The sequence below is a fragment of the Choristoneura fumiferana genome, chromosome 25 (genome assembly GCF_025370935.1).
Source record: "Choristoneura fumiferana chromosome 25, NRCan_CFum_1, whole genome shotgun sequence".
NCBI lineage: Eukaryota > Metazoa > Arthropoda > Insecta > Lepidoptera > Tortricidae > Choristoneura > Choristoneura fumiferana.
In genome coordinates this window covers 2,066,397-2,091,695 of record NC_133496.1, presented here as the reverse complement: position 1 = coordinate 2,091,695, position 25,299 = coordinate 2,066,397, and the positions used below count along the sequence as shown (strand labels likewise).

General features: G+C 37.0%; 2 protein-coding genes across 5 annotated transcripts; both read left to right on the top strand.

The window, feature by feature from the left end:
- The first annotated feature begins 13,340 nt into the window (after positions 1-13,340).
- Positions 13,341-21,488, top strand: LOC141442234 (ommochrome-binding protein-like). Of its 4 annotated transcripts, none has more exons than XM_074107163.1 (3): positions 15,415-15,530; positions 16,186-16,243; positions 20,563-21,488. In XM_074107163.1, the coding sequence occupies exon 3, from the start codon at positions 20,592-20,594 to the stop codon at positions 21,486-21,488; it is 897 nt and encodes a 298-aa protein (XP_073963264.1). In that variant the 5' UTR covers positions 15,415-15,530; positions 16,186-16,243; positions 20,563-20,591. The 4 variants fall into 4 exon arrangements, with proteins under 4 accessions (XP_073963263.1, XP_073963264.1, XP_073963262.1 ...); XM_074107164.1 differs by having other exon boundaries at positions 15,417-15,493; XM_074107162.1 differs by lacking the exons at positions 15,415-15,530; positions 16,186-16,243 and adding an exon at positions 13,341-13,423.
- Positions 21,489-21,490: 2 nt separating this feature from the next.
- On the top strand, positions 21,491-23,802 carry LOC141442236 (ommochrome-binding protein-like). The gene is made up of 2 exons (XM_074107165.1): positions 21,491-21,770; positions 22,938-23,802. The coding sequence occupies exon 2, from the start codon at positions 22,950-22,952 to the stop codon at positions 23,796-23,798; it is 849 nt and encodes a 282-aa protein (XP_073963266.1). The 5' UTR covers positions 21,491-21,770; positions 22,938-22,949; the 3' UTR covers positions 23,799-23,802.
- Positions 23,803-25,299: the final 1,497 nt, after the last annotated feature.

The following is a 25,299-nucleotide window of genomic DNA, read 5'->3' as shown; positions in this document are numbered from 1 at the left end:
GCATAAACCTTTTTATACCCTTTTGAAGACCTCCATGCTGTAACTCGCTGGGAAAACCACGACAGGGTTATACAGTATAGTCGTGAAATATATCTTGAATAGTTAAGTTTAAGGAAGCCGTGGTGGCCTGTGGTTTGACCTATCGCCTCTGAAACAGAGGATCGTGGGTTCAAACCCCGTCTCGCAATTTCGAAATTCACGTGCAGAATTAAATTTGACATTTAGGTACCACGAGCTTTGCGGTGAAGGGAAACATCGTGAGGAAACCTGCACAAACCTGCGAAGCAATTCAATGGTGTGTGTGAAGTTCCCAATCCGCACTGAGCCCGCGTGGGAACTACCGCCCTAGCCCTCTCATTCTGAGAGGAGGCCTGTGCTCAGCAGTGGGACGTACATATATCGGCTGGGATGATGATGATGATGATGATAATTAGTTTAAAGTTTCAGAAAAAAAAACATTAGTTATAAGAGGCCATCACTAATCACGCGAGCGCGTCACCGGCCATACATTTTTTTAATAGCCTATATAGTGTCCCACTGTTGGGCAAAGGCCTCCCCTTTCTCCCCCCACTCGTCTCTGGCTTTGACAAAATGTTGCCAGTCCGGCTGGAATCGCTCCAAATCGTCCCGCCACCTTTAGGCCATACATTTTAAGCTAATAATAATATTATGTATATGTTCGATTAACTGAAAAAATTACTTTGCTCACCTGCGACCTTATAATAGCTAGGATTATGCAAGAAATGTGTGTTCATGCAGTTCCTCCACCTCCACACTGAAAGAACACGCGCAAATAACACAAACCTTTTATCACCACGGTGGATCAGCATCGTGTGGAGGTGGAGGAACTGCACGAACACACATTTCTATAAATGTATCATGATTTATATGGACCTTTGAATAGTAACGCCTGATTCAATAAATTATTGTTAGATTGGCGGTATTTGCTAGCATTAAAACTGATAAATTCTCTAAATTTCATCTTTAGTAGTCACTAAAAACACAAAAAAAAACGCTAAGAAAACAACTGAATAAAAAAACGCCAGCAAAAATAAAAAAAACTCCCTAAAAAAACGCCGACAAAAAACGCCGCCAAAAAGACAACTAAAAAGTAAAAAATAATTATGCACAACCTAGGTGTCGCCCGCGACTTCATCTGCGAAGAATTCGTTTATCCCTATCCCGCGGGGACTACTGATTTCCCGCAAAATTAGCCTAAGTTAATTTAGTATAAGTACCTAGTAATATTTTTTTTTATCTAAGCGTCGTCGATGCCGGGGGACCGCTAAGGTTAACAGGAAACTAAAGTACATATGTTGTATTTTTTAAAGTATTCTCACTCTCGTATTAAATAATATTAGCGTCAGGAAAACGATATGAACTTCGATTTTCGTATTTCGTGGTAGGGCCCCTGATTTTCACTTTTTTTGAGTCGTCTACCATAGATAGCTTCTGGAGGTCTGTGGGGGAGGCCTATGTCCAACAGTGGACGTCCTACGGCTGAGATGATGATGATGAGTCACTAAATGCGTTGGTATGTACAAACATTAAATATTTCTTGTAAAAAATAATTTTTAATACAAGCTTTTTTGCTGACTGTACTTTTTGTTAACTGTACTTGCAATGTCATACAATCTACATTTCCGAACCAAATTTCAGGTTAACTGTTAACTTATTATCCTGTGTTCTGTTATTTTCATGTGTTTTTATGTACAATAAAGAGTTTTACAATACAATACAATACAATACAAATTTCTACTCGATACCATTAACCGTGGAGGAGTTCCATCCTGCGGAGACGACCCTGGCTGGACCACCGGGATATCACTACCAGATTATTGTATTGTCACTAGATTTACTTAAGTATGCCAAATTTCAAGTCAATCCGACGACTGAAAGTGGGTCAAATTCAACTCGCAAGACTTTACCCGCACATACATACATTGCAAGTTAAATCAAAGCTTGTAATAAGTGGGATAAAAATGATTTCTTCTCTCGATTAATACAAAGCGAATTGTCCCCTAAATGGATCGCAGGAGAGTGCTGCGTCTCGCCTAATTACGTGTGAGTGAACGAGACGGAGATTGGACACGTCACCCAAGTTTTATGTTCTTTTGAACTAGCTCTTACTCGAAGATGGAGCGATATCGTTTTAGGATTTCTTTATATTAGGTACTTAATATTACAAGCAATGTTTGTTTTTGTAACGGGACAAAAATGTGTAGAATTTTGCAAGTCGAATTCCATCCTTTCGATTTGGTTGGATAATCTAAGCCATAAACTAGTAACAGGTAAGTAGGTTGTTATGTGTACATGTTACTAAAAATAGTGTTATGTCACAGAATAATTAATAGTACTGACGTACAGAATGGCCACGCTCCGCCCCGCACCGGTTCGAGTTACCCCACCCCTCAAGCGCAGATTGCAGGAAAACCGCAGGAAAGCAGTCGGGCGCGCAACGCGATGTACGAGTATGTCGGTCGCACCGTCGCACGGCACTAAGTTCGGGAGCAATAATTACATATTACATACGATTTAACAATCGAACGTTCAGACAAATCCTTTAAAAGGAAATATTTTAGTGTAAGTAATCTTTAATTAATAAGGTCTCAAATGATTAAAACAATAAACTTTAATTTATAAACATTAATTTGTATTCATTTCCTAAAACTAGAAAATCAATCATATTCTAATAATTTGTCGCTCTTACAAAGTCACATAATTTTCCGTGAAATCCGCGCGCCGGCAGTTCATTGCTCGGCTCGGTGGCCGTGAGTGAAATTGAGGTTTCTACCCTGCCTACTTCCTTTTGTAAATAAATAATGCTTTCTAAAAGTATCGCGATTAATACATGAAATAACTAATTAGGTACCGAAGAATTCGTTCAAGTTTGTAGGTAGTCATATATTTTGTAAGTAATTTAAAATAATAATGCTTAAATACATAGACAGACACATTTATGTAGGTTTAAATAAAAATATATGATTAACGATTACATTTATTTACACATCTAAGCTATACCTACATACCCTATAGTACTAGGGTTTTGCGATAGTCAGCCCTGTGTGTCTTACGCACACATTGACGCGTGTACAGACGTCGTCGTGCCTATGTAGATTTAAGAACGCGTATTTTGTATGGCGTGTCCGCCCTGTGGTTATGTCTAAAATATTTGGATATTAAAGAATATTTGAACAGAATTCGATCTACCCTGCGGAGCCAACTTTGAATTTTACCACAAATTTATAAGCAAATATTGTATGTCACCAGTTTTACATAACAATTTTCAGTTCAATCAACTGGTCGAAAAATGGTTTGTAAATTTTGAAAGTATTATACACACAAACATTGTGAGTTCAATAAAAACGTACCATTATTTTTACTATTCGGTACCATCAGTATTACCGTACCGTTACTCATAATGTAAACCGACTCGCAAGACATTAAAAAAAACACGTTTGTTGCATGGGAGCCCCCCTTTATTATTTATTTTATTTTAATTTAATTATTTATTTTTAAAGCGAATATATAACTAAATATTCTATGAATATTTCAAGCGTCTATCTGTTGTCGTTATTAATACCGAGCAAAAAACGGCAAAAAAATCACGTTTGTTGTATGGGAGCCCCCCTTAAATATTTATTTTATTTTGATTTTAGTATTTGTCGTAATAGCGGCTACAGTTATACATAATCTGTAAAAATTTCAACTGTCTAGCTATCACGGTTCATGAGATATAGCCTGGTGACGTGACAGACGGACGGACGGAACTAAAACTACACAATGCCTGTTATCGAATAGAAAAACATTTTTTAAGCTACCTTTACAAATAACAAAGTTATAAAGGTTTGAAAATCAAGATTAGACAGAGAAAGACATACTGGCATGTGACGTCACACGCCAGTACCGCCATACTTACTGCATAGAGGAAAGCGTTTGAGAAAGAGACAGGTACAGACATTTTTCAAAAAATCACTATAAATCCAATTTTCAACCGATTTAAATTTTCTCTTCGGTAAACACTATCTGTATATCTATATTTTCATAATAATATTAAGATATGGCAAAATCAGGAGTTGTCAAATACCGTATTCCAGATACTTACAAAAGAAATCATCGAGTCCCGGCGTTTCCACGCGTACGCCAAACCATTGTTTTCTTTGTTAAACCTATAAATTAGACAATTGTTCCTTGTAAAGCCGGCTGTTCGTGGTGCGATTTTTAATGCTCACTCTTCATGTTGGCCGGGTCCAGACGAGTGTAACGTGTAATGTAACATTACGTGTAATTTAGCATCAACAGTGTGGACGGCACTGCGAGCGCCTTTGTGTTCGCGCGAAAAACCGACAGCCGATGGATCAACCGCGAGCGTTACATGTAATGCTCGTAGTGACGTCCACACGTAGCATTCGTGTTACATTACACGATAGATTACATTATACGTTACACTCGTCTGGACCCGGCTTTGGGCCAACATGAAGGCTAGCAAGCGAATGAATGACGCGTGATTATTTTGATATCATTTCTTTGAGGTTACTATCATTTGTTCTTTCAATAAAAACCAATATTTGCCTTACTATTGATATTGTATAGGTACGTTTACAAAGTCGAGGGACAAAAGTTAATAGTTATTTATGTGGCTGGTGCATAATGAGAGGCATTAAAGTACGAGTGTGGTTTTATGAAACGAGCCGAAGGCGAGTTTCATAATAAGATCACACGAGTGTTTTAATGCCTAATTATGTATAGCCGCATACATAACTTTATCTACATGCATATCGTAAGTTTTCTATATGTTCAGATATGGCCTGTATTTTGACTTTGACTTTGAATTTGACTTTGACTTTGACTTTGACTTGACTTGACTTGACTTGACTTGACTTTTGACTTAATAATAATTATTATCTACATGCATGTCATAAGTTTTCAACAATATGTACAGATATGCATTGTTAAAAAAAGTATTACCGATACTTTAATGTAAACATTAAGATGCACCCGCAGATACCAGGTTTCTTAATAAAGGCCATTTGATAGTCGTTTCTGAACATATAATAGGGAAGTTATGATATGCATGTAGATAAACGTATTATACAATGCAAGTATTATTATAAAGATTAGATAGATTCACAGCAAAGTAAAAATAAACTAACTACATTAACGTTTGAGTCTCACGGCATTTTTTACTTACAACATGAATTAGATATATTTACATCACTGTGTAAACTTAAAGCCAACAATTCAAAGTCATAAACTAAGCGCTTAAACTGCAAAACTGTTCAAGTAGTAAGTTGGCGATCAGGGGCGCTTCGCAACAACAAATATCAATAAATCTCTGAAGTGAACGGAATTGTAATCGTGGTATCCCGAAGTTTTAAAGTTAGTTCTGAATTTGTAAACAGTAGCAGATGGTAGTTTCTTGATACGATAATAGTAATCAATCATCGTCGTCATGACAGCGAAGACGTCCACACCTGGACATGGACATTTGCCAAAAAGTCTTTACAACTATCGGTTTTTTATGGCAGCTAATGGCTTCTTGTAACTTTTGTGGAGTTTAATATCAATAAACTTAAATCTTTTACCCCGTGCTTCCGCTACCACATGGGCACAAAAGCTACGTTTGTGCGAAACTTAAATGTATTCACACCGTAAACAGACACAAAGAATAACATATCGCTGCTTTAGATGGATGGTGACATAACTAATTTTTTTTTTTCAGGAGATCAGTTGTTTTTTTAACGACTCCTGGTATTATTTTTTTTTAGTACCGATCTAACACGATCGAACTAAAGCAGCTATAATCAGCAGTAATAACCTACCTTTTTATTATGTGTTTAGCTACCTATATTTGTCAAATAACCACACTGATTAGAATTAAAATTTGTACTCTTAATTTTCGCGCGTATCGGTAAGCATGGCGTGGGACGCCCTCAGACTAGGTGGAGCGATGATCTTCACAAGGTGGCTGGCAAGAACTAGATGAGAGAGACCCGAGGATCGTGCTCAGTAGCGTGCAGTTGGAGAGGCCTATGTCCAGCAGTGGACTAAGATAGCCCGATGATGATGATGAGTCTTAGGTAATTTTAATATTTAAATATGTAACATATTTGGTAAGCCTAAAAGCAGTGTGCGCATTTAAAAACTTCCTAATAACCGCACCGTCCATGCCCAGCTTTATCATCAAGAAGCTTTATCAAAACAAAAACGGACTTTATACATTTCTTTTGTCCTACTAATGAATGTCGGCTTACGGTTAACTTCCAAAAATTGTTGCCTTTTCTTATTTAAAAACAAGTTATTGTATAAAACCGCTTATTTAAAACAATAAACTGATTCTTCGTTTTGTTGGTTTTACCTTCAAGTTTGGGGCTAAATTGGATTTCAGGACAAAGAAATGTGCGGTGACTCGTTTCTTAAATAACTCGGTTGGTTGAACTTGTAAAATGAATGGTAGTAATACAAACTGAAATATAGATGCACAGGAAAACTAGAAAAATAAGACCAGCACTGGGAATCGAACCCAGGTCCTCGGCATTCCATGCCACGTGCTATACCGCTACACCACTGCTGGACAACGGTACAGATTCGAATTTCCCCTATGCACCACATATCTCAGCTTGTTTTGTTTCTTATTTAGCCACTTAAGCAATGACGCTAGCGACATCTATACCGTAGCCCTCATCGAGAAACTTTCGGCACTCCATTGGAACTAACCGCTCACCCGGACAAAAGGTATCGTTGTTGTTGTTGTTGTGTTATACAAACTGAAATATAGATGCACAGAAAAACCAGAAAAATAAGACCAGCACTGGGAATCGAACCCAGATCCTCGGCATTCCGTGCCGCGTGCTGTCAATTAATCAATCAATCAATCAATCATTTATTTGCGATAAAAACATACTTAAATGCATGCAAATACAGTTTTAGATGAGGCACAGAACATTATTTTATATTACTAATGAAATTAGAAAATAACTTTCAAATACAATGTCAAAGATAGAAAAACATTTATAACTGTACCGCTACACCACTGCTGGACAACGATACAGACACGAATTTCCCCTATGCTATTTAGCCACTTAAGCAGCGACAACACAATAGACAAGGTCATTCAGTCAAAGTAACTCAAAGCATAACTAATATATTTCTGACGACCATAACAGACAGAGGTTAGGAGAACCAGACCTGAAGCTTGAACCCCGGGTTCAATCCCCGGTCGGCACAGATATTTATATGTAAAGAATCGATTGACACCTTATTGTCGGTGCGTCTACGCGACGGTGGAACATAAAAACACGGTGGTAAATACAAACATACATAGACTGCTAAAATTTAACTTTCCTTTTGGTTTAGCCGTCGTCGGGTAATTGCGAATGTTTGTTCACGAGTCTTGGCTGTTTAATATTGTATTTACGTATGTATCTATCTATTTACGTATGATTGGATGTTGCTTAATACCACTCATTCAAAAGTGTAGCAAATTAGAAGAGATAGGTAGTTATAATATAATAATGGTTCGGCTAGCAACCCTAATTAATTAAAAGTACCTGGGCGACCGAGCTTTGCTCGAACTAAAACTCGATAATAAGCGTTTTCATTGAGATAAGACCAAGCTAGATCGATTTGTAATCCCCGAAAATCCCTCCATAACAGATTTCATCGAAATTGTTGGAGCCGTTTCCGAGATTTTACAAGAAATGCTTGTATAAAGGTAGACTCGTTTAAAAGTATTAAATAGGTCTGTTTAACAAACTGGAAAGTTTATTTAACAAGCTAAAATAGTTCTGTTGGTTTTTAGATTAAAATGTACTAATTAGCAGACAAGGAATTAACTAAACGAAACATACCGAAAGCATGTTTAATTAAAACTCGGGATGACGAAAAAGTATCGTGTAGGTACCAGAGCTTTTAAGGAATGAAATAGTGTTTTAAAAACAACTAAACTAAAGTGAATTTAATTAGAATACCGGTTTTAAAACGAGTGCACGAATATGTGGTTAATTAGATTGTACAAAAATGTATTAGTTTAACTTTGCCTGTGGGATATGGTACTAGCAGTTAGCGGGGCGATGAGCGGAGCGATTTAATAAACATAAATATTAAACTATCTGAATGATGGAGATAGAAGGCGAGCTTATGTAAAACTTTAGTATTAGTCATCATCCTGGCCTTTATGATTATGTCCCTAGGCTGGGTACAGGCTTCCTCTCAGAACGATAGGGCTTGTATGCGTAGATGCGTAGGTGTGTTTGTTTGGTACTTTTTAATGCTAAAATGGCTGGAAAGATTTAGATAAATTTTGTACGTAGATAGATGGACGTTTGGAAAAATATAAAAGCAAATTTATATCCAGATATTTTCGCGGAATCCAAGTGAAATCCTAAAATGTAAACCGCTAAGGCTAGAGACATGAAAGTTTGGACGGGGGTGTTCATTACACAACAAAAATAGCTCAATGTAATTTTTAAGAATTTAGTAAAATGTCCAGAATTTCTATTCGATTGCCAAAAGTACCAGCAGTTCCAATGGTATTGTAGGTGTTAGTGGGTGGTGGTAATTACTTAACATCAGGCAAACCGTATGCCCGTTTGTTGGCTGCTACAATAAAAAAATAGTCACTGGTGAGTGCTAGTTTTTATAATAAAACGACAAATAAAGTAACCAGTATGACTAATAACAGAACAAAACTACCAAAAAAAGATATCTGAAAATATTGGCATGCTGAGCCGGGACCTTTTTATAACAGCATCTGTGTATGTTTATATTTGTTTTTTTTAGCTATGTATGTGTTGTTGTTGTTATAAATGTTTATTTTTCTTCTTTTTTTCAATGAAAATAAATAACATCACTAAGTCGTTTAAAGCTTATACATTGGGCTACACCAGAACACGAATCCTGACAAAATTATATTAACTCCGGGATACATTAACAGAATTAGTGCACTGCACATGAGTTCTTAATTGGAATAATACTTGTTTATTTTTAAACGCGAATGCGCAGGTGAAACTTTGCTGAATTCAAGTGGCCTAAAGCACAGAATAAATAATAGTACCTACAAGTACTCCTGTCCTACTAATATTGTAAATGCAAAAATTAGTAAGTACTTATGTGCTTGCGTTTATCCGTGTGAATGTCACTTCTCCACGCTGAAACGGTTGAACAAAGAGTATAATTTGATGTATTGCTATTTTGACGTGTAGAATAACACGTAGGCTTTTTTTTACACGCTTAACATTATTTTTGCCCTCGTTATGAAAGGAGAGATGTTTCTTCGATGTCGCGTGAGACCAAGGACTACAATAAAATTGTCACCGTTTAGCGGTGTATTTTCGGCGCACTAATAACAAAATCTATGTATCAAATTATTCAGAATGAGCTTTACGGTGATGGTGAACATCAACAGAAGCCTGGACAGTGCGAAGTTATTCAATGACGTGTGTGAAGTTCTCAATCCACACAGGGCTCGCGCGAGAATTACGGCTTAAGTCTTCTCATTCTAAAAGGCCTGTGCCCTGCAGTAGGACCTATATGCCTAGAGGTGATGATGATTATTAACATATCGACTTTTTTATAATATAGAATATCATTCCCATGAAACCAAATCTCATATTTAAATTCGGACGGTGACTGTAAAATCACACTTTAAAGGTGTTTTATGTTTAAACTGTTCCCGCTTAGTTGTTGGCTTTCCTGGCGCCTCTTTATCACCTTACTACGCTGCTGGCCGTATTTTCTCTAATTAAGCATTCTGTATGAAATGCTAATGCTACTAACTACCTATCAAAGCAATTAGTTTGCAGCCCAAGTTAGTGCGTCAAGCGGTTTCGTAGTAACGTAGAAAACGAAAATGATAATATTTAATAGTATAGTAGTTGTAGTATTGGCCACACACACGATGGATTGATGTTTCAGACCACTAAAAGTCCTTTCATTCACATAAAATCTTAAGTTTATTGTTACACTGACATTAAAATGAGGTTGACGTAAGAGTAGTTAATATTAAGCACATTTGTGTTATCCCTTATGATCACAATTTTGCTGAAATACGACATTAATACCTTACAACTGAAAGTGCATCTGTTGTTAAACTGGAAGCGTATTTTGTGACCTCATTTGTTTTTCTATAAGCAGTAATGCAAATAATAATTAGAAAAAATATTTTTTTCAGTGAATTCTGTGGTGACGTAACGTGCGCTGTATTTGTGGCTCAGAGCGATTCATTTATAAATTAAATAAATAATACGATGCTTAGATTTAAGCTTCGCTTTGTTGATTATATTCGCGTTGTCATCTAAATTTATTTTCACCAAATTTAAAATCCATCACTGTGTGTGCGTAAAATTTGAATTTCTGAATTTGACCTAAACCAAAACAATTGGATGTGAAATAAAAGGTTTTAAAAAACCTATTCTAATATTTACACAGCTCTAGCGTCCGTAGTAATCCTACAGGCCTTTATTAAGACGTCCAAGTCGCATATTCACGGCTCCATCCCACTACGGTATTCATCACGGTTGGTTCTACCGAAGTGGGCCAGTTAGCATACTTCCGTGGGTGCAAGTGGTAATTCAAAAATGACTTATACTTAAATAACATTCTAGTATCAAAAGTTTCAGTTTTTGAAAGATTACTTCGTCTTTATTCGTAAACCGTGTAAAGAGAGTAATGGAGTCATAAATTGTTCATTAATAAAAACTGTTATTGTATTCACAATAATTGATTGGCTTATTGGTTAATTTAAAATTTGCTTGTTTCTATTTTGACTTTCCCAGGCAAAGCCAAAACATAATAAAATTGTATGAAAGATTGTTAACAACTTTTTTTTCAGTTTTCTGTGTATGTTGGAAATCGTCAATTAAATGGAAATGGAAATTTGTTAAGTTTTTTTTTTCAAATACAGTGCTTGAAAATGTTTATCAATATCCTACAGCACTATAGAACTAAAGATTTATAAAAAAAAAACCTTATTAAAGACAGAATTGATTTTGTATTGAATGCATAGTTCAACGTAATTATGTGTCTATAAAAATATTTGATTTATTTTAAAACAAAAATATACTTCCATTACGCAATAACAATTAGAAACATACTAAAAAAAAACTCGTTTCGGTCACCTCGCTCCCGCCTCCGCTGCCGCGCCCGCGTGTCCCTTGCACCACATAATTGCGCATGTTCCTGTTAGTTCCACAAATTTGCATACTGTGCTAATGCAGTTCTAATAATCGGGCTCAGTTTGGAGTCGGATTGCATCGCAGGACTATTGTAATTGGTCTGTCATGAGATGCGCGTGGTGAGACGTTGGCATCCATCAAAATTCAAATCATTTATTCAGTAAATCCACACTGGTATGGATCAGCACTGGGCCCGCGTGGGAACTATAGCCCAAGCCCTCTTGTTCTGAGAGGAGGCCTGTGCCCAGCAGTGGGACGTATATAGGCTGGGATGATGATGATTCAGTAAATAGGCCGCAATGGGCACTTTTACACGTCATTTTTTAAACTACCAGCGCTGTCGGAAAGACCATCATTGACAAGAAGAATGCGCCGCAAGAAACTTGGCAGAAAGTCATTTTTTCAAATACTTAAAAATTACAGTATACAATTAAATAAAAAAAATACAAAAAAATAATAATAATAATACAGGGATGTATGGGGTCCCTTAGTTACAAAACTAAACACTAACTATTATCTACGTTCAGTGGAAGTGTAGACTGCTTCCACTGTCATAAATTAAAAAAAAAATACATTTCAGGTCAAGTAACATCGGAACGTCATCAGGGTGATTCGAGAGACGTGAACAGGACCAAACCTATACCCTCAGGAATTGATAATGGATCGTTTACAATCATTACTGGGTGCACTGATACTGGGTGATTATACGAGTGCTTCAACCACCTCATTTATCTGGTCACATTTTTTACGAATGGACGTAGATTTTGATAGCGAAAATACAAACTGAAACGTAGATGCACAGAAAAAGCAGAAAAAGAGACCAGCGCTGAGAATCGAACCCAGGTCCTCAGCATTCTGTGCTGCGTGCCCCTACACGAACACTGCACAGGAGTACAGACACAAATTTCTCCTATGCACCACATATCTCAGCTTGTTTGTTTCTTTTTTAGTCACTTAAGCAGCGACACTAGCGACATCTATGTTTTAAGCCCTCATCGAGAAACTTTCAACACTCCATCGGAATAAACCGCTCACCCGGACAAGAGATGTCGCTATTAAGCAATCAAATTAAGACTGGTTTTTGGATTTGGTAGATTTTGATTTCGTTTTCGATTATAAGTAGTAGCATGGAAAACTAGTGTGTTGCTCTGAGGTTAAACTCTGGCAATTACCTATATTGCTGACTATGTAGGAGCTATATGAACACACATTTGTTGCATAGACGTAGCTATTATAAAGGTCGCGGGTGAGCAAAGTAATGGTTTTAGTTCACTGATATGGACCTCCGCAATGTAACGCCTGGTACCTAGGTACTATAAATTAGCTTATTTAAGAGTTTTAGGTTGAGCGAAGTTCGGTTGCCTGAGCACTAAGTAAAACTCGGACAAGTGCGAGTCGGACTCGCGCACGAGAGGTTCCGTACCATTATCTATACAACATGAGATATTAGCAAAAAAACGCGTTTATTGTAATGGGAGCCCCCTTAAATATTTGTTTTATTTTAATTGAATTATTTGTTTTAAAGTGAGTTACGACTACGAAAAGAATTTATTCTTTATTCTTTCCATCTAATGTATTTTATGTGTATCGAATATGTAAAAATAAATGTTTCTCTCTCTCTCTCTCTCTCTCTCTCTCTCTCTCTCTCTAAATATTCTATGAATATTTTAAGCGTCTACCTGTTGCTGTTATTAATATCGAGAAAAAAACGGCAAAAAAATCATGTTTGTCATATGGGAGCCCCCTTTCAATATTTATTTTATTTTGTTTTTAGTATTTGTTGTTATAGCGGCAACAGAAATACATAATCTGTGAAAATTTAAACTGTCTAGCTACCGTTCGTGAGATACAACCTGGTGGAAGACGGCTCGACAGCGGAGTTTTAGTAAAAGGTCCCATTTTTACCCTTTGGGTACGGAACGCTAAAAATGCTTTTTTTAAATAATTACTGCAAAAGAATTATTGTTATTTTATTTTAATCATTCCGACAACATAATGATCGGCTCTGTTTACTCAATCAAGAATGACATAATAAAACTATGATATGTATGAAGCGTAATATATTATGTTTACGCTACACCTCGTTGAGTAAACAATAAACATAAAAATAAACAAAACAGTGGCTTTATTAGATGTGAGAAATTCAATAGTAGCTCAGTGCGTGGTGAAATATCGTGCATTATTGTTTTAGTTGATAATATTTGAGGAGAGCCATTTCATTGGTCGTTTTGTGTTACTTCTTGTGAAAAGTACGTATTTTGTTGTCTCTGTTTACCCAAGACTAGGCAGGGCCGGATTTAGAGGTGTGGAGGCCTTGGGGCAACAAAGGAGCGGGGGCCCCCCAAACTGTTTTCCAAATAAAGTGAGGGCGATTTTAGATTTTGGTATTTTACTGATTGCCTGATTGAAGTGAACTGATGAAGTGAAGTGATGGGGTTTAAATCTACGGTTCGATTCTACTCGCATACTTTTAGGGTTCCGTACCTCAAAAGAAAAAACCGGAACCTTTATAAGATCACTTTTTGTCCGTCTGTCTGTCTGTCTGTCAAGTCCCTTTTTCTCAGGAATGCGTGGAGGTATCAAGCTGAAATTTAAATACCAAATACTTAGGTCTACTGTTCCTCGGAGCTGTGAAAAAATCAAACTTCTATGCAACGTAATCAAAATATACAGCAGTTTCTGTTGCAAATTTTCGACATTCGCAAGGGAATCAAAACCTACGGGGTACTTTCCGTGAACTCAGAATCTTGAAATTTGGTACGAAGCCACGTCTTATAACACAGATAATAGGAAAATTGCGAAAAGCATAAATTTTTATTTACATCATATAATAAAAATATTTTTAATAATAATTTGTACGGAACCCTCGGTGCGCGAGTCCGACTCCCACTTGGCCGGTTTTTTTTAAATATGACCACAGTTAATTTAATTTTTTTCATACAAATTAAATGTAATTTTCAATGTATGCGATACAATACATAATTGACGGCACATTGATAAATTTTCATCTTAGAGATGTCAAATAGTAGATGGATAGTTGTTTACTGGTGTTTACTCTTTGGAATTTGAAAAAAAAAACCAAAGTCTCTATTGTGGGGGGCCCATTTTTGTATGCTGTAACCCCGGTTGTACTCCCCTAAATCCGGCCCTGAGACTAGTCCGTACCTGTGGCTTCATACGCATAAACCTGGCAATTAGCAAAAACGATTTTTCCAAAAGCGCTGACAGGAATTGAAATATAAAAGAAGTGGCCGAAACGTCGTGGTAACGAAAAACTCAGAGGTGCGGGCCGGAGTTTGAACCCACGAAACTCTGCTTGAGAGGCGATAGGTCAAACCAATGAGGGCTATCGTTTTTTGTCTCACTAGATGGCGCACTGTTGCGTGAGGTTTTTAAGTATGGCTTTCAAAGTCTGTTGTTACGGGCGTGAAAACAAAGTTTAGATTAAAATCATATTTAATACACCTAAAAACCGTGCCATAAAAATATCGAGCATGCCACAGTGTTGCGTAGTCCCGTTTTGTTCGGAAAAAAGGGAGGACAAAGGTTTCCGAAAGACAAAACTGTCTCAAAACACAGACATTCATTACCCCGGAACGCATATTTGCCATAATTAATTTCAGGTAATGCAAAATATTCACAAAATTATTCTAATTATAAATAAACCCGCGTAGCTCACCCAAAAGCTATGAGATTTGGCATTTCGGAGACCACACGCTACACTAGCGCCTCTAGCGGCGAATTCATACGCGATAGCCCTCATTGCCTTGCTAATTGTTACATATTTTTCCAGTGTTTTTCAATAAAAAGACACATCAAAATCGCGTACCTTCTTTCTAATGCAAAAAATGACGCATAGTTAAATTATTAGAAAATATCGTAAACGTAATTTTTCTTTTGTCGTTTAAGCAAAAAAACCGGCCAACAGCGTGTCGGACACGTCCAAAATAGGGTTTCGTAGCCATTACAAAAAAATAAGTAATATTTTTCCAATTATTTCGTATTTTGTACGGAATATTCTATGGGGTCTAATCAAGGGGTGGTGAAACAGCCCCAAATAAAATCATATTTTTTACCCAATGAAAATATTATATATCTTGCAAAATATGAAATGTACAAAATAATAAAACGTTTCTTTCTCACTTTTAATTGGAAGTTATAACATTTTATAACCTTTTTGTTGATTAAAAATAATTGTTTGGCGCTTGATTGAATTCTATAGCGCTCGTGAATTCTTTCTTACAGTTTGTTTTTCTGTTTCCGTGTACTTACATACAATTTAAATTGGCTTGTGACAATTTTCAACGATTCACGACTAAGTAATTAAAGGTGCAGCCACACCGCTGCTTAAAAACGGTAACGGTATACGGAATCGCAGTACGTATTCGCACCGTTTTTATCGCATGCTCTCCACACCGCTGCTTAAAATAGGTATGCAAACGGTGCGGAATCGGTCGGACTATACCGCATGCTCTCCACCAAAAGTCCTGACGATTACGGCGCGTCACTGCAATGAGGGCTATCGCGTATGAATTCGCCACTAGAGGCGCCAGTGTAGCGTGAGGTCTCCGAAATGTCAAATCTCATAGTTTTTGGGTGAGCTACGCGGGTTTATTAATAATTAGAATAATTTTGTGAATGTTCTGAAATTAATTATGGCAAATATGCGTTCCGGGGCAATGAGTGTCTGTGTCTTGAGACAGTTTTGTCTTTCGGAAACCTTTGTCCTCCCTTTTTTCCGAACAAAACGGGGACTATGCAACACTGTGGCATGCTCGATATTTTTATGGTACGGTTTTAAGGTGTATTAAATATGATTTTAATCTAAACTTTGTTTTCACGCCCGTAATAACAGACTTTGAAAGCCATACTTAAAAACCTTACGCAACAGTGCGCCATCTAGTGAGACAAAAAACGATAGCCCTCATTCCGCATCGTCATCATTTTTTAAGCAGCGGTGTGACCGCTCCTTAAGTCGTCGATTGATATTACTTATGCGAAATGTTTCGAGTGTGTGTTTTTGTTACTCTTTCACGCTAAAACTACTAGACGGATTTGGATAAAATTTGGTGAGTAGATAGCTGGACCTTGATAAAAACGCATAGCCTACTTTTTATCCCGGTATACCCACAGAATACGGTACAACTCCTGATTTTGCCATATCTTAATATTATTATGAAAATATAGATATACAGATAGTGTTTAGCGAAGAGAAAATTTAAATCGGCTGATAATTGGATTTATAGTGATTTTTTGAAAAACCTATATACCTGTCTCTTTCTCAAACGCTTTTCTCTGTGCAGCAAGTATGGCGGTACTGGCGTGTGACGTCACATGCCAGTATGTCTTTCTCTGTCTAATCTTGAATTTCAAACCTTTATAACTTTTTTATTTGTAAAGGTAGCTTAAAAAATGTTTTTCTATTCGATAACAGGCATTGTGTAGTTTTATTTTTTAAAACATATACAAAATAGTCAAATACCGTATTATGTTTGTTATGAACCAACAAAAACGCTGCATTTACACTGGAGCTTAGTGAAATTTTCACTGGAGATGTGCGGAACGTGGATAGGTAAATCAAGCACTTCTATTGGTTCATAACAAATAAATTCCTCACAACCCTCACAAACTAATTCGCACATCTCTGGTGGAAACGCAGGTTTAATGTCGAATGAGTACAACATTCATTTTATTTGGCAACGGATGCGTGTGGTGTATGTCGCTTTGACGATGAACTCGTAGAGAGTTCGAAAGTTTGGCGTTTTGTGTGCTGTTCGTTATAGTTAAGCCTGTGTGACGTATTATGCAACTATTGTAATGTTATGTGAAAGAGGAGCGGTGTACGGTTCGTAACGGAGTAGTTAAGTAACAGTATTATAAATCATTACTTATGTGTTCTCCACGTTTTAGTGACCTTCTAAGACTGTGCTCTTTCAGTACGTAGTAATTTGAGCCCAGCATACGGCAGGTTACAGGCATCTTCTTACCATAAGAGGGCTTCACACATACCATTACATTGACTCATGATCTTTTCCTTCACTGTAAAGCTAATATCGAAAAAGTCAGAGCTGCGAGCACGGGCTTGAACCCACGGCCGTCTGCTTCAGAGACCATGGGTCAAACCACTAGGCTGCCATGCCACGGCTTCCCATTATTATTATTTTAATACGAAAGTAACAAGACTGCATATAATTAAAATGAACTACCGAATTGCGGAAGCTTTTTTCCCTTCAATCTAGAATTCAGATAGCCCCGGTGACCTCACAGTAATATAGAACTTGGGTTCCCAAAGTTAAGGTTTAAATTCGGACGTCGGCATCCAGTTTGTCCATTACTGCTAAGTGCATAGACGTTTTTCCAACCACTTTAGCATGCGCCAAGGAATTATCCTTCAGCGTGTTAAGGATGCGCTAAACTGGGCGAGCTACTGGCCTGACAGTAGACTACTATTAGGTACTTCGTTAATTTTAGCGTTAGAAAACAGGTAGACACTCTTGAGGAGACTTTATTGAAAACGAGTAAGAAAATAGCCACAATCAATCAATCAAATCAGCCCACATCAACCCACTGCTGAGTAAAATGCCTCATCATTTTCACACAACTTTGCCCAGTTCTGTGCTGTGCTAGTCTCATACAGAGTTTACCAACAAAAAAAAATTGTACCACCATTGTTGCGTATTTATGTAATTGCTGTAACATATTTTTCAAAAGTGTTTTCCAATAAAGATACACGTCAAGATCAAGGGTGTTTCTAATTCAATTCAAATCAAAATCAATTGTAGCCAAGTTGTAACTGTCATTCTTGCAGTAAGATCAATGTTTATATTAAACTAGCTGTTGCTCGCGACTCCGTTCGCGTAGTATTTGTTTATCGCTATCCCGCGGGAACCATGCACTTTCCCGGGATGAAAACTATCCTATATTCTTCTCTGGGACTCAAAATTATCTGTATAATAAATTTCATCTAAATCGGTTCAGTGGTTTAGACGTGTTTGAGTAACAAACATACACAAATCTTCACAAACTTTCATATTTATAATATTAGTAGGATAGGATAAAACTTGAAGTTGGTAGCTATGGTAGCCTGACCTACCACCTTTCAAGAAGCGGATTGTACAGTCAATCCCAGACTTGCACTTCTGAGTTTTTCATGGGACGAATTACTAACGTGAGATAATCTGAATACAACAATAAGTATGTGAAACAACTCAAATTTTTTTTTTATTCGACTGGATGGAAAACGAGCAAGTGGGTCTCCTGATGGTAAGAGATCACCACCGCCCATAAACATCTGCAACACCGGGGGTATTGCAGATGCGTTGCCAACCTAGAGGCCTAAGATGGGATACCTCAAGTGCCAGTAATTTCACCGGCTGTCTTATACTATCCACGCCGAAACACATGAGTGCAAGCACTGCTGCTTCACGGCAGGATTAGCGAGCAAGATGGTGGTAGCAATCCGGGCGGACCTTGCAGAAGGTCCTACCACCTGCAATGTATGTGAAGTTCTCAAATCGCATTGCATGATTGGGGTTAAATCTGAGAGGAAGCTTGTGCCCATCAGTGGGACGTATACAGACACACACGATAATAAATTAGAAAACTACGTTGCATAATTTTGAAGCCGTGGTAGCCGAGTGGTTTGACCTATGGCCCCTCAAGCAGAGAATCGTGGGTTCAAACCCCGGCTCGCACCTCTGAGTTTTTTGAAATTCATGTGCGAAATTACATTTTATATTTACCACGAGCTTTACCGTGAAGGAAAACATCGTGAGGAAACTTGCACAAGCCTGAAGCAATTCAATGGCGTGTGTGAAGTTCCCAATCCGCACTGGGCCCGCGTTGGAACTACGGCCCAAGCCCTCTCATTCTGGGAGGAGGCCTGTGCCCAGCAGTGGGACGGCTGGGTGGGATATAGGCTAGGATGTCGCATAATTTTATCCTGAAACTTCCGTACAACTCAGACAGCGTGATAAATGGATCACTCTATGTTCGTATCACTTCGTGCGTAAGCACTTCTGGAAGAAGGATAGCGGATTATTCCGCAACACGTCAGGCAAAATTCGATTTATATGGAGTGAATTAGTAACTGTGGGCTACGGTTAGTTATAAGTAAGTGGCCAGTCTAATTCGCTTGCTTGTTCACACTGTTTAACTTGGGTTTAATGTAATCGGCTTAACTCTGTGTGCCGTTGTGTGGTCATCCATTGGTGAGTCATTGTCAAGTACGATCCAATGCTAGAATTTATGTAGGATAGAGAATGGATCACTCTGAATATGCGTAATATAGGTTAATAAATTATTGCAAAAATAACAGCCTCCTCAGCATAATTAGGGAGGTATAGGAAGCAGAAAAGGAAGATTACTTATTGCGTTTTTGGAAATATTAGGTGAAACTAGAATATTCTGCTTTTTACGATTTTGCATCTCGATTGTAGCCTCCGTAGTCTCTTGCTGGCCAGTTAGTCTATTCATTTTTTGTTTGCCAAAAGTTTTTTATCAACACATTACGTGAAGATATCAAGTAGAAATGAATATGAAACACACAAGGCTAGGTATAGATTGTTGCTTAAAAAAAATAAGAATCAGAGTTCGTCTTATCGAATGGTAAATTTATTATTATTCCAAAACCATAGAATTACAATATTTGGCTAGATACCATAAGTGTTGATGTATGTTTTTAATATTACACAGTGCTAACTTAGGCATATAATTTTCTTAGTGCGATAGAAACACTCGCTAGTTTCCAAATATTAAAATCATTTTTCAACCAACGAATGACAGTCAAGTTACTTGCACGACTACTCGCACCGTGTAAACTCGGTTTAATGAGACGCAAAAGCCTTTGTATAATAGTTATGCGAGTTCAGATAGAAGTTTCAAATTAGCGCTTTGTTAATTGAAGAGAGTACGGAACTCCTTCATCTGTATTTTAATAAAAGTACAGTACATCTAGTTTTGTAGGAAAAATGTAACATTTTTAACCCTCGACGCAAAGAGAGGGGTTAATTATATTTATTTATTAAAAATATATAATTAGAGTTATAAAAGCCATACGCTATAAAATGTAATTAATTATGCATTATTATATTAATAAGGGGTCCACATCGGCTCACTTACTTGTTAATAGTCCGAATATAATGTTTGTCAAAATGATCGTTCGTCATAGTAATTATTTTTTCTCTGAATCCACTAACTGTTCAGAATTGTTATAAAAAACTTCACCGGTGTAAAATTGTATAAACGAAAAACTCATGCATAAGAATATAATCGAAACGATATGATATTCAAACCACCCAGCGAGAATCCAAAAGAACTTTAGACTTCCGTTGAAAATGTTAATAATATACGACTCCGAGTGTACAACTAATCCAATTTTCCATTTCAGAATCGTACGGAAACACCCGGGAGTATAAAATGCATTTGATATTACTATTCGCTGCCATATACGCTGTAAGAGGAGATGACAACGTCGTGTGCGACGGCATTATCTTCCACGGGGTATATTTTGACCGAGAAGCTATCGTACAGAACATTGGGAGCCCCTACAACTTGTTCTTGCACAAGTTCTCTGGCATGCTATTCTTCAGCCAGACTACCAAGAACGGCACGTTAGTTGACTTCATCATCACGACGTGCCATGTTGATACACGCGTCTGCCAAAACGTCGGTGGTATTCCTGGTGGTTACGCCATAGCATACGATCAGGGTAACGATGATATTTACTTAGGAGGCCATGATGGTATATACAAGTATAATTTCTTGACGAAATCAGCTGAATTCTTCGCAGAAGAAGGGAAATCTATCTGGGGATTGTTTGTCAGAAAGAACTTCTACTATATTAGATATCCCACGCAGAAGTTGTACGTATACCATGACGCTGACTTTGTTCAAGTGGCTGAAGCATATTATATAGAAATAGATCATTTTCATATCTCCAAGCAATCGGATTTATACTTTTCCAATAAAACGGCGCTTTACAAGATCGAGAACCCAACGAAGCAGACTATAGTCCTAAGTGATGAAATCTCTGTAAGGCAGATCGTGGAAGATGGTTACGGCGACGTTTATTTCTGCGGCAGCGACGGTATATACATCGAAGACAACCCTTTTCGTACTATTAAAAAAATAGCTAGAATAGACCACGCGTTCGGTATGACGTTCGATGAAAACGAACATCTGATTTATTCAGACAAAAACACGATATACAGACTCAAACCGAGTAAAAATGCTCATGAATGTTTTGAACAACTCAATTTGCCAATCGAAAGAGAAGAGATGTCTGAAATCAGAAGATTTTTGACAAGCCGCTAAACGCTAAGGTCATATTTTTAATGCAATGAAACAAAATATTAACTATTAGGGTGTAGAAATATAAACTAAGTTGAACAAAAACATCCATTATGATGGTCTATTATTAAACAGAGATATTTTGAAAACAAAACGCAAGTCGCTGGTTATTATTGACGCAGATCTCGACGACGCTACATTTGGGTTTGGGTTTCTAATTTTCTAAGTCATGGTCAGAACCGAACAGTTTGTCGGCCAGTGTGTACATAAGTGTTTCAATTTGGACAGTTAAACATTGAACCTAAGGTAAGTCGTTCTTCTTACTATTAAGTAAAAAATCTAAGACAGTACTTATTGTAACAACAATAGCGAATATGCAAGCATTTTTTTTATTTGTTCAATTTATAATAATTTATTGTTTGCCAAACCGAGTAGTGGAAGATTTTTTTAAATAATAAAAAAATACTAAGTCAAGAATGTCAATTAGACATTTCATTATTATGTCGTCATTTGACACGACGATAGCGGCCATAGAAAATCGACACTCAGTTTCACTTTATAGACAGAGATGGAATGTAAACATCATTCGCTCGTACCTTCTTTGTTTCTTGACAGTTGTTGGTGATTTTTACAGCATTCGTTTTATTTTTCAGTTTCGGAACACGTTAAGTCTGTTATTATTTATTTAAGAGAAATTTGTGTTCTTTGCATATTCCCTATTATCTATTATGTGTAACATTAATTTGTTCTTGTTGAAAAAAGTAAACCTTGTTATTTGTGAAATTCAAGTAACAGACGCATTAATAATAATTATACACTTATTGTAAATTATATTTTAAACTGGAAAGTTTTATTACTTCTTTACTTAAAATAAAACTTTTCGTTTTAAAAATCTATTGTAGGTAAATAGAATAGGCGCAAGAACAAATAAAACTACTTTTTTTACGTATGTATTTTTATCACGTTATGGTTTTGATGAAGTTTAACTTGGCAAATGATTTCATTTTAGGTAGATACTTAGGTCTGTTAAAGACAAACCACATTCCAAGTTGAGTGGAGGCTTTTTGGCCTTTTTGGTGTTTTTTCGTTTCAACACTTATTTTTTCTGCTTTTTTTATTTTATTATTATTACTCTAAGGTGGTACTGATGGAACCAAAATATATATTTTTCTAACTACAACTTACCTGACAACTGCCGACTGCCCAAACATTTTTCATTGCAGTTCCATTGTTACCGACAACAGGAAGCCAGCAGTTGCAATCAAATTGTAGTTGGAAGAATGCAATGTTCGTAATGGACCTAAAGGTTGTAAGGAACTAACCCTCCCTCCTCCCTCCCTGTGCGGAAAGCACAAGACCGGTCTAAGTGGAGAGCCTTGGGGAAGGCCTATGTCCAGCAGTGGACGTCTTTCGGCTGACATGATGCTGAACCAACCCTCTGTAATTTTTAACAGATTTTTCTCTTCATTTCAGAAAACTTCAACTATGGACTTGCTATTGTTTATAATGCTGGTCCCGATTAAATTCAGTTCTTCCATCGAAAAACCGTGCAACCGCTTTAAAATAGGCGACAACTATTTTGAAAAAGAACTGATCTGGACTGGAATCGGAAGACCATACAACTTGAACGCTCACAGAAGGTCCAACACTATATTCTTTAGCTACTCTACTGTAGACAGATTTGAAGACGTCGACTTCCAATTAGCTTATGTGGATATAGATTCAAAGCTTTCGCAGAATATAGCAGGAATCAGAGGAGGATGTGCAGTAGCAATTAACCAGAAGAATGATGATATATACCTTGGAGGCATGGAAGGCATCTACAGATACAACATGATCACCAAAATAGCAGATTTCTACAGCGAAGCAGGCAAAAACATCTGGTCTCTTTCATACAACAGGAACCTATTCTATATCAGTTATCCTGATCAGAGATTGTTTATAGAAGTTAATGGGAAGTTCGCTGTTGTTAAGGAGTTTAAATATTTCGAAGTTGATCATTTTCACGTGAGTAACAACGGCTGGATTTACTTTGCTAATAGCAGTGGCTTGTTTACGTATGACAATTATAAAATGAAAGTCTCTGTGCTGAATAATCTACTGACGGTCAGACAAATGGCGGAAGATGCTGAAGGCAATATGTATATCTGTGCAGCATCTGGAGTTTATGTTATTACTAAAGACAACAAGACGCTCAAGCAAGTCATAGATCTCAAGAATTTACATGGACTCACGTTCGACAGGGAAAATAATATTATATTTTCTGACGAAGCGAACATTATCAGGTTGCAATATAGAGTTAATGGTTGTGACGAATCTAATAAATCTTGGTAAATGATTTTGGTTTTAATCGCAACAGACTGGATCCAGATTCGCTTTGCTGTCTGATCTGTTCCGTCACAAAAAACACACTATTTCATATTTTCATTCTCCGAGCGATCGTTACTTCAAGCTGTCGTTTTTCCGATTGATCGTTTCTCCGAATGACCATTACTCGTAAATACATAAATATTTGAAAGTCAAATAAATTAAAAAGGCAGACAGGTAGTCATTCAAAGTAATGGACGTGTAAATGTGTTCTCAATTATTGCGCTCAATGTTTTTTTTTTGTATCGTTTAAATTCAAAGTGAAATCTATATCAACAAACGTTATTTCCTCATAAAGTGTGTCAGTACGTTGAATAGTACGAGTAAAATAATGGCCAATCGATTCGTTTTTATACAAATAATTTCGTTTTAACGCATTTGGCCTAAGGCAATACACAGTTTGGTCTTAATTGAATTTAATTTTAAACATAGTTGGCCTATTTTTTAACAGGGTATTTGCACAAAGTATTTTTTTTAACTAACATTGTGTAAACTTAATTTCCGAATTTGATTTTATTAGCTACATATTTAGTTACGTACAACAGAAACTAACAAAAGCCTGTAAAGACAAATGCAATGAGTTGGTAAATGAAATGTGAACTATAAATGATTCACTTAAGACAACTTACTATTACTTGTCTTATTCTGTGATATTGGTCTGTTGGAATCCGAAAGCCTGACGAAATAACATAAATGTGTAGTCATATTAAAAACACCATGAATTTCAAGCGATCAATGTACAAGCAAAGAAGTGAAAAGATTGTGTCAAGTCAACTACCGAGTACATCAAGCAGTCCTCAATGACGAAAGTACGAGTATAGGGACTCCAAAAAACTAATCATAATTTGATTGCTTAGTAGCGACATCTCTTGTCTGGGTGAGCGGTTAGTTTCGAGAGAGTGTGACGTCTGTCGACGAAACATAGATGTCGCTAGTGCTGCTGCTTAAGTAGCATATAGTAGAAATAAGCAACCTGAGATATGAGCATAGGAAAAATTCGTGTCTAGATTCCTGTCCAGCAGTGGTGTAGGAGTTATAGCGCGCAGCACGGATTGCTGAGGACCTGGGTTTGATTCCCAGTGCTGGTCTCTTTTTCTGGTTTTTCTGTGCATCCATGTCTCAATTTGTATTTTCGAAAGTATAGGGGTCTTAGTGTACAGTCAAGTACAAAGATATGAATACGGTCAATGTTACAAAACTACCTAATACCACTTTAATATTAAGTCAATAAAGTCGTGTATATATATTGTAACTTTACAGCATCGATCTTTTTATAGTCACCTGTATTAATATCTGTCACGGTGGAGCGTGCAAAAATATCGGACAAGTCCTGCCGGCCTTAAAAATAGAGTCGTATCCAATATTTATGCACGCTTTGATGTGTCAGATATTGGTACCAGTGACTATATAATCCCAAAAAGAGAATACGATTAACAACATTTATTTATTACTAGCTTTTGCCTGCGGC